Consider the following 11,379-nt stretch of genomic DNA (forward strand, 5'->3'; position numbering starts at 1 on the left):
CGTGTGTTTAGGTATCGTCAGTATCACATACTATTATTAGGAATAAACATTATTTGTATTCCTAATACAGTATATGATATTTACGATAGCGAAACACGCGAGGGTAATATTCTCTTTACCATGCAATTTTAATACAACGTGTTTTGTAAATTGTATACACAGCTTAAATTATAGTCAGCCATTACGCAATATTCTTTTTGAATAGACTACACACACACACACACACACACTCTCTCTCTCTCTCTCTCTCTCTCTCTCTCTCTCTCTCTCTCTCTCTCTCTCTCTCTCTCTCTCTCTCTCTCTCTCTCTCTCTCTCTCTCTCTCTCTCTCAGAAACACGGGAATAACCTACGATGTCACACTTTTTCGTATTTTGACATAACTGAACTTTAAATTTACAACTATGTACTAATGCAGTCGTGAATACCAAACAACGCATGGTGTACCAACAACCATTACTGGCCTACCATGATGATATATTTTTATTTCATTGTGTTACCTTGACCTTGACATACACGACGTTTAAAACTCTGACTCTCTGTACATCCTATTTATCAAGAGTATTCTGTGTTTTTGATAATACAACTCCACGTTATTGTTGTTACATTAGTTACTACCTGTGTGACCTATTTTGACGTAACGTCAGTGAAATATACACAACTAATGTACTGTTTCCTATTAAATGCATTTTATATACGTTTATACCGTGTGAATGAGCATGATCTATCTATCTATATATCTATCTGTATGCCTCTCTGTCTGTCTGTCTGTCTGTCTATCTATCTATCTATCTATCTATCTATCTTACTGGATTTGTTTGCTTTTAAAAAGTGCATGCCCTAATATGAGAAAGAGCAGATAATTGACAACTACAGTAAAGTACACTTATAACGAACATGCTTAGAACGAACTACTGCATAGAATGAACTGATCGTAAAGTATCTCCATATACATTAATAACCAACCTACGCAAATGTTTACAACGAACTACTGCTATAACGAATTAACTATCATGCTCCTTTCTGGTTCGTATTTTACTGTATGTCAAAAGTGGACATTGTAGGTTATTCTATTGGACCTTTCATATATAATAAAATAAGCAAACAAATTTAGGTTTTGTCACTCGACTCACCTCTCCCGATCCACTGACAACCCTTAGCGCTATCAGAACACCGACGTGAAGTCTTCCCGCCAATGGTATGAGCAGCGTCATGGTGGAGGTACAGACAAGTCCAACGGCGAGAAGACGTTTGGCGCCAAATCTCGTGGCCAGATATCCACCTGGGATCTGTGTGATGATGTAGCCATAGAAGAAGGCGCCAAGAACCCAGCCTTGAGTCTTCTCGTTCCAGGAAAACTCTCCTGACTGAAACAAACACAAGCATTATAAGATAGCAAATGTTACCGCCAGATACCCACCTGGGATCTATGTGATGATGTAACCGTAGAAGAAGGCGCCAAGAACCCAGCCTTGAGTCTCCTCGTTCCAGGAAAACTCTCCTGACTGTCTCTAGTTTCAGCCCGTCAAAATGAAAACCAAGCTTAATTAGTCTACAACGCTAAAGGCTGGGTGTAGTGGTAAAGCGCTCGCTTAATGCGCGATTTGTTTGGGATCGATCCCCGTCGGAGGGCCCATTGGGCTATTTCTTATTCCAGCCAGTGCACCACGACTGGTATATCAAAAGCTGTGGTATGTGCTTTCCTGTTTTTGGCATGTGCATATAAAAGATCCCTTGCTACTAATGGAAAAAAAATGTAGCGGATTTCCTCTCTAAGACTGTATGTCAGAATAACAAAATGTTTGACATCCAATAGCCGATGATTAATAACCAATGTGCTCTAGTGATGTCGTTAATAAAAACAAACTTTAATCTACAACCCTGAAAACATTTGGATAAAGAGACGGGATTTAGTTCAATCATTTGAGTGATCGCTTGAGGTACGTGCACTGCAGGATCGAACCAGCTCGATAGATCCTTTTTCTCGTCTCAACCAGTGAACCACAACTGAACAAAGACCATGATATGTTCTTCCCTGTCTTTGGAGAAATACATATAAAATATCCCTTACTGCATTATGAAAAATATTGCAGGTTTCCTCTGATGACTATGGGTCAGAATTACCAAATGTCTGACATCCAATAGCCGATGATTAATTAATCAATGTGCTCTATTGGTGCCCTTAAAAAAAAATAATAAAAAAATAAAAAATAAAAAAAAATACCATTTGGATAATGTTACATAAGCACGAAACAATTTTGTGAAATACCATTAAGATAACTAAAACTCGACTCCATAACCGTTACTTCTCAGACGCACGTCCATTAAATATGCAAAATGCATTTTGTGATATTAAAAACAGCAGGATGTACGTACACTGATAACCTTAACAATAAAATCTAAGTAAATATGAATTCAGTTATCACAAACAGCTCTAATTATGACCGATATTCCATAGTGTTTAAATACTAGGGTCTGTCACTTTAATACTAAATATTAAAGCTATGTTAACGAAAAAATCGAGAACGTTAAATAAATAATTGTCGGTTATTTGATGTCAGATATTTAGTAATTCTGACTTAAAGTCTTCAGATGGCACCTGCTATTTCTTTTTTTAAGTTAACACCAACTGGTCTTTCATAATAATGATTATGCACTTTCGGACAGACAGACCTGTTCACACCACGTCCTTTGACCTGACGTGGAAAACTGGTTTTAGACGGTGGACATTTAAAACAAAAGCAATGAACCTACTGAGAGAGTTAGATCGTTGGACCAAAATGTCTCAGGCGCGCGTTCTACCGATTGATATAGATTTATATACTCAATTATAATAAGAAGGATAGAAGGAAGTGATTTATTTAACGACACAGTCAACACATTTTATTTACGGTTATATGACGTCGGACATATGGTTAAGGACCACACATATCTCGAGGGAGGAAACCCACTGTCGCCACTTCATGGACTACTCTTTTCAATTAGCAAAAGGGATATTTTATATGCATCATCCCGTAGAAGGATAACACATATCATGCACTGGCTGGAGCGAGAAATAGCCTAATGAACCCACTGACGGGGATCGATGCCAATCCAACCACGCATTAAGCGAGCGCTTTACCACAGTGGCTACGTCTCGTCCATATTAATAAGAATACATTAAAATAAAATATATGCTAATCAAGATATAGAATTAATTTTAATTATTTTCAAGAGGTATATTGTACACGATGGTGTGTGTGTGTGTGTGTGTGCGTGTGTGTGTCACTATGTGTGTGTCACTATATCTCTGTCTGTCTGTCTGTCTGTCTGTCTGTCTGTCTCTCTCTCTCTCTCTCTCTCTCTCTCTCTCTCTCTCTCTCTCTCTCTCTCTCTCTCTCTCTCTCTCTCTCTGTGTGTGTCATGTGTCATGTGTCTGTGTGTCTCGCTATGTGTGTGTGTGTGTGTCACTATATCTCTGTCTGCTTGTCTCTCTCTCTGTCTGTCTCTGTCTGTCTGTCTGTCTCTCTCTCTCTCTCTCTCTCTCTCTCTCTCTCTCTCTCTCTCTCTCTCTCTCTCTCTCTCTCTCTATGTGTCATGTGTCATGTGTCTGTGTGTCTCGCTGTGTGTGTGTGTGTGTATGTCATTGTGTGTGTGTGTCACTCTGTGTGTGCGTGTTTATGTATGTGTGCGTGTGTGCGCGCGTGTGTGTGTATGTGTAAAACTAAAGCACTAATTATATGAATTCATTTCATGGATTTTTCACACCAATGTAACCCATTGTCGTTTAAGGAGAGCTATCGATCTGGTACTCCATCACTCCACTGTGACTAGGTCCCGCGGACTGACCGACAAAATCCTAATACGTAATACGTATTTCTGCACAATGCAGAGTCGAATGAGTATTTGACCAAACTGTTTTGTCATTAAATATACCCTGCTGCTGCCACACATACTACACCTATTGAAAAAAGAAGCATAATGTGTATGGACTTTCCCACAGACTAGACATATGAACCACTTTATTTTATGTACCCGTCGTGTGGCATACTTTGTATAATAAGGAGGAAGACATATTCATTCCTCAAATTTGACAGGAATAGATGACCTGTGTATTTGTCTACTGAAAATAGTCGTTTGATCATACCAGCTAACTTGAATACAATCATGTTTCCCATTAGACATTATGGATTCCATATTAAATGACAATAATTGCATCTGGTTGTAAAACTATAGGTGGGACTGATGAGCAAACTGTTACATAACAGCTGTTCCGTTCCTTTCAATCTAGAACTGAAGAAACATCATACACTGGTATATACATATACTGGATTTAACAGACCGTATTTCTTTTTGACGAAAACCTTAGAATACGTATTTAACCACCATTACCTTTATTTCGTTATCAGCCACTTTCTGAAATGTAGGTGTACGGGTTCCCATTTGTGTAGGAGGAGGGGTGGGTGGGCAGACAGATTTTTGTCCAAATTAAACAAAAGTGCCCGAATCTGGATGACAATGTTTATTCATATTAGTATTGCTGTCAAACAGCTATAAAGGGTTGCAAACGAATCGCCAAACATTTTTACATGAATTGCAACTAATATTATGGGTAGAATGGTGAAAATACATCGTAAAACGTATTCAGTCGAGCTCATTTTGATCGAATTTCTTTGTTGTTTTTCCCCGAATTTGAGGATTTTCTCAAGGACTGCCACATTGCCTCTTGTATCGTACGTTTATGCTTCGTTATGCTTTGTACGCAGACAGTATAACATTCCTAACCATAATGTTTTTATTTACTACTGGTTATACAACCAAGGGTAATTAAATTACTAAAAGCAAATGTGTTTTGCACTGAAGTTGAAGTTCTCTTTGGCTCATCTAATCTCTCCAGAATTAATTTGGACACGCATCCTGAGATGCAAGTAGGATATTATCCGAAACCATTATTCTTAATATATTGATACCAATTCAAAAGATCTAAATCCAACCAGTGCAAGAAATCAGTTGCGAAACATGATAAGCTCGATTCAGAAACATTTCCCTAGGTCGAAAATACATTTGATCGAGTTTAACCTTTCGGACAGACTTTTGGCTAGTCAAAAAACCTGCCTCAATCAAATAAATTTGGCTGCAAAAACAATGAGTGACATCAAAATTATAACTGCGCTACGCGCGTGTGATTTTGAAATTGGGCAGGGCACCATCCACCGGACAGAAACAACTGCCAATAAACTTTATCGCAGGTGGATGAGGTACTTAAATTTAAACTGAGGACGGGAAAGGGTAATGCCCATCCTGATTTAGGACTAGGAACTAACATTGTTAACCTAACTAGTGACACTAACCTTCTAACATCCGCTGAAAAATCATAGCTCGACAGCGGTCTGAATTTTGTCCCCACCCCCAACCAGAAACAGACTTAGAGGCTAAACTTGACAATGTTGTAATGGATACGACAGTTTTTGACCACAAAATGAAACTGGCCGATTGAAAAAAATCCCATTCACAGAAAACTCCAGCTGGTTACCCCCAAACTCTAGAGTAGATCCTGAAATCATTAAAACTCATAAAGGGATAGTGGGAAAGGTGGGTGATATGATAGTTTACACAAATCAGCAACATCTTTCTGTTATGGAACGTCGTGCTCTCAGCAAACTACACAAAAACAGCAGCATTGTTATAAATGAATGAATGAATGAATGTTTAACGACACACATTGTTATAAAACCTGCAGGTAAGGGGTCAGCCACTGTCATTCTATCAACCATATCCGGGAAGATATCGACAGCTTAATAATTGGAAGTACTACAAAAAAAATAAAAATAATAATAAACACAGCTATTTGGCTTGAGAATTGTAAAAAGGTTTAATGTATTTATTCAATGTCTAAAAGATCAGGGATATATTAATTTTAAAAAGTAAAATATTTAGAAGCCAGGTCACAATCATAAACCCGGGAATTTTATCTATTTCCAAAAGTCCACAAGCCATCCGATATATTGATCGATATTAACACACCACCCGGTTGTCCAATCATTCCAGACTGTGGATCAGAATCGTACAATATTTCAGGATATATAGATTTTCACTTAAAACCAATTGCAAATAGACATGAAAATTGTGTTAATAACATTAAAGATCTTCTATTAAAATATCAATATCAAAAACCAAAATTCCAAAAGATTCATTTTTGTTACCCTTGATATTGATTCCATGTGCACCAACATAGGTATTGATGCGGGCACTGATCGTATCCAGATCGTAACATACCAGATAAATGTATCAACAGGTGTGTGTGGTTGTGCTATGGGCAAATGTTTTAGTCAAAATGCTGCATCTATCTCTGTCACCGAATAGGAAGAGGCTGCTTTAAATAAATCGAGTAAAACACCTCTTTTGTACCTCAGATATCTCGACGATATACGTATCATTTGGCCATATTCCAAATAAGAATTTTGGAACATTTTTGAGCTATTAACTCAACAGGATGACAATATCAAACTTAAGGTCACAATATCACATAAATCAGCTGATTTTTTGGATGTAACAATTTATAAAGGTACACAGTTTGAAACATCAAGTTACCTAGACTACAAAGTGTGTTTCAAACCCACAGACACACACCAACTTCTCCACTGCAAGTCTTTTCACTCACGCCACACCTTCAAAGGCATTGCTAATTCTCAGATTATTAGATTTCACAGAAATTCCAGTAGCAAACAGAATTGTAATGAGGATTGTTCACTTTTATTTAGTGCTTTAAAACCTAGGGGATATCCAAACCAATTTTTAAGAAAAATTAAATCTGAAGCTGTTCGAGAATTAGAAAAAAAAACCGTAAGGCAACTGAAGACTATAAACCATATAAACTTCAGCATAACCAATCACCTCAACTGACCAAAATTGAATATCAAATTCGAAGAGACATGAACTGTGATTATCAAAATGTAGTATATCTAATCACCTGTAATTTATGTAAACAAAATAGAGAAGAAAAAAAAAGTACGTAGGACAAACGCAAAACCAACTAAGGATTAGAGCAGTTTGTCACAAGTATGATATTCGGCATGAAGTTGACACCCCTGTCGCCAATCACTTCAATCAACCTGACCATTCGTTAGATGAAAAGTTTGAAATAATTGCAATTGAACAACTCCTGATACTTGATTCAAAAGACGAAACAGACCTCTTGAGACTTGAACGAGAGGCCTTCTGGATTCAGAAACAGCCATTTGGGATCAGTGTTGCATCTGATAAAGCCGTAGAAAGAAATAAAATAATGTGTCCAATAATTTACAATAGAGGTAGCGTTGATATTGGTAAACGTATGAAGGAGGAATTTTTAAATCTGCAAACTGTTATGAAAAACCTTATTACAAGCACGTCCAGTTATTGCATACAAAACAAAAACAAGTCTCACGGATATCTTAGACTCCACACGACTACCTGCCGCCCACGCCTACAGCTAAACCTCTAAACCAGTCAATTTTTCGGCGATTGGTTTGTTTGTTATTCCTTTTCCTAACAAACTTCTAAAAACGAATGCATCGTATTCGCCTGATAAACAAAAGATAGTACTAGCCAAATAAATTTAAAACTAGACTGACCAAAAAAAACAGTTATATTTTGTATATTACAACGGTCAATTTAAAATCAGTTTTGAATCCCTGGGCCAAAATTAGAAAATAATAAATAAAAATTAGATTATAAAAAATCAAAAAAATCCTGAGCCAGTGCGTTCATTCATTCTTAAATACATACACGCATACATACATACATACATGAATGCATGGATGCATGTGTATGCATGCATGCATGCATGTATCCATCCATCCATCCATCCATCTATACATTAATATCAACCTCAACATACAATATATAGATATTCATACATCAATACATACTAGTCAGTGCCAGGTCTGCCCACTGTTTCATGCACGTAAAAGCGGGATCGACCACGTAGCTTATAGACCGCATGGATATAGTTGAGTTAAAGCGCATCCTTTTATATGGATAGCTCAAAAGGTATCGTGGCAAGTCTGCAAGTTGCGTGTGATTCTATGCAATAGGTTCGAGTCCCAGTAACGACATGGGACAATTTGTGAGGTCAGAAATGACTTAATTATTCCCTGCGCCAGTGCGTTAATATCTATGTATGTCAACCTCTACATACATACAATATACAGATACTCATACATGGATACATACTAGCCAATGCCAGATCTGCCCAATGTTTCATGCACATAAGCGGGATCGACCGCGTAGCTTATAGACCTCATGCTTATAGCTGAGTTAAAAGGCATCCCTTTTTATGTATGCCGCAATAGCTTAAAATGTTTCGTGGCAAGTCTGCAAGTTGCGAGCAAATCAGTGTCGTAGGCTCGAGTCCCAGCAACGGCATTGGGCAATTTGTGAGGCCAGAAAGGATTTAATTATCCATTACGCCAGTGCGTTAATATATATATATATATATATGTCAACATCGACATACATACATACATACATACATAAATGTGTTTATTTAATTATTAAACTAACATGTATTTAATAATACTGCTGTGCGAACATACCTGACAACGCGATCCACCCAAAACACCCACTAAAAAAACAAAACAAAAACAAAAAAACACACACCCAAAAACAAAGCAAAAATACAACAAAACAAATCGAACGCCAAGTTTAATTTTAAAAAACTTACGCTCAAAGATAGGACATTGTGGCATCATTATTTAGTTTCGTATTGAATTAAGATTAAATATTTTATTGTAATTACGCTTCATGTCCCTTTTTATAGGTACAATTATTTAAATTACTTTTTTTTTGTAATACAATCAGATGCATTGGTAATCATCAAATTTTAAATACGAAGAAGTGATACTTGTCTCAGTAATCAAAACAGACTAATTTACAAGGGAGATAATTTAATCATGATCTTTAAAAAAAAAATGTATTCACTGTACCTAAAATAGAGAGAAAATATGACTTTTCACCGAATATCACTTGTATGGTGTCTGTAGATCTATATATTCTTTAAAAAAAAAGTAAAGAACTCTAATAAGAATTTACAATTGCCAACATTATTAGCTTTGGGGAATGGTCATATGATAATATTAAATTAATTGGGCAAACATTACAACCGGTATTCAGTATTACCGTAAGTTTTATGACCACCAAAAGTGGACGATTGGGGTCAGAAGTGAAATTTGAAAGTTGACGGGGTTTTTTTATCAGTCAATCGCAAATTCAAACAATAAAAATTACTAAAAACAAAATAATAAAAACTGTATGATCAACAGAATGAAAAAGATTGACAGAAATAATGTTCCACAGTGATTAATCGACCTTCCTGGAAATTGTCAAAATCGAGAATGACACCCCACGCACGCGTTGCATGTGCAAACTACGGAATGGGTTTCGGTGTGTTGATAAACAGAGCTGAACGTTCTATACTAGCATGTCTGTGGTCAAAATGTATGTTCGGTCTAATAGTTGATATTAACATTAATATCTATGGTTCCCGTACTTTTTTGAAGAATATATTTCATTGCTATGTTTATAGTAAAGATTTGGCTTTGAAGTTACTTTATATTTACAATATATATCACATTTTCTACTAGAATTAATTTTTGCAATCCACTGAGTCTACTCACTGGCGTAGGAAGCAGGGGTGTGTGGGGGGGGGGGGGGGGGGGGGGGTAGCAGCGATGTTTTAACATATATTTATACATATATCTAGGGGATAATATCACTGTATTTCGTGTTTAACTATAAGGATTTATCACACAATTTGGATCCACAGGTTTTTCTTTTATAAATCCATATATATAGTTAACAACGAAACAGTGATATTATCCCTATTCTAATAATACACCTATTAGATGTAAGAAATGTTATTGAGTATTTTTATTAAAGAAATGCCACAGATTTTAAAAAGCTAATTATCTATTTTCCTTACATAAGGTATTAAATGAAAATGAAAATATTACCACATGAATCGAGTATTTCATCTTTGGATTCACAGTTAGCTTCAGACTTTCTCTGAACAAGATAAATCACTTCGCCATCTTTTTCACTGAAATTCATGCTGCCGTCCTGTTCGTGTAATTCCTGTCATTACAACAGGGAACAGCAGAGATGAACTTTCCCATATCGAAATTACGCGAACCGTAAAATGCGCATTCCCGGCTTAGCGCCGAATCAGGTGTTATGGGACAGTCCTGAATTTATAGCCATGACATTGTAAAATTTGTCCGACCAATATAGCCTTTTCGATGACGTAACATACAAATTAAATACATTTGCTTATTTCAAATATCAGTCTCTGTATTTACAAGGTGTTTGTTGTTGTCATAATGCTTGTATTAGCCCAAACCGGATTTTACCTCTCAATAATTTCGTACGTACGAAAAAATATATATCTCAAATTAAATAAAACCTGAGTGCTGCAAACATTAGTATACGACCGCAAACACATTCAATATACAGCCACTGGTATTCTGAATAAGAACATGTATTTAGTATAAAATAATACTCGCCAGGAAGTCTCTGTTACCGCAAATACATTCAATATACAGCCACTGGTATTCTAAATAAGAACATGTATTTGGTATAAAATAATACTCGCCAGGCAGTCTCTGTTACCGCAAACACATTCAATATACAGCCACTGGTATTCTAAATAAGAACATGTATTTAGTATAAAATAATACTCGCCAGGAAGTCTCTGTTACCGCAAACACATTCAATATACAACCACTGGTATTCTAAATAAGAACATGTATTTGGTATAAAATAATACTCGCCAGGCAGTCTCTGTTACCGCAAACACATTCAATATACAGCCACTGGTATTCTAAATAAGAACATGTATTTAGTATAAAATAATACTCGCCAGGAAGTCTCTGTTACCGCAAACACATTCAATATACAACCACTGGTATTCTAAATAAGAACATGTATTTGGTATAAAATAATACTCGTCAGGCAGTCTCTGTTACCGCAAGCATCTTACAATGGCTGCAAACTCAGGACGGTAACTTTAACTAATTAGTTTTCCTTTCCAAGTGATCGAGTGCTGGTTCCATTTAATGTAAGCGATATCCGTTAAATGAGTTTCGCCATGGCACTGAATATGTTGAACATACCTGACTTAGTATAGGCATTTTGACATATTTCCAGTTAACAGTGCCATGTTAATAAGTAGCGTTACGTATTAATACATTCTGTTTTCGATAGAATATCAATACCTGTTTTTATCAACTGTGTCTGATAAGTAGTTTGTTTGTAATAACTGAAACTATATGTTCCCATCAATAGCTACATGTCACACACAATGCTGTTTTCAGCTACTATACACATTGGATATAATGGAAACGCATATGATGCACAACACTAAA

At 36.3% G+C, this 11,379-nt stretch overlaps 1 protein-coding gene across 1 annotated transcript in view; it reads right to left on the minus strand.

Moving 5' to 3' along the window:
- Window positions 1-11,145, minus strand: part of LOC121377219 (sialin-like) — a 31,527-nt gene extending 20,382 nt beyond the window's left edge. The window contains exons 1-4 of the mRNA XM_041505127.1: window positions 11,128-11,145; window positions 9,970-10,090; window positions 8,554-8,582; window positions 1,132-1,365 (exon numbers count right to left, since the gene is read on the minus strand). Coding sequence (XP_041361061.1) covers window positions 1,132-1,365; window positions 8,554-8,582; window positions 9,970-10,090; window positions 11,128-11,145 — 402 coding nt within the window. The remainder of the gene's footprint in view (window positions 1-1,131; window positions 1,366-8,553; window positions 8,583-9,969; window positions 10,091-11,127) is intronic.
- Between the last annotated feature and the right edge of the window lie 234 nt (window positions 11,146-11,379).

The sequence above is a fragment of the Gigantopelta aegis genome, chromosome 7 (assembly GCF_016097555.1).
Source record: "Gigantopelta aegis isolate Gae_Host chromosome 7, Gae_host_genome, whole genome shotgun sequence".
Lineage (NCBI taxonomy): Eukaryota > Metazoa > Mollusca > Gastropoda > Neomphalida > Peltospiridae > Gigantopelta > Gigantopelta aegis.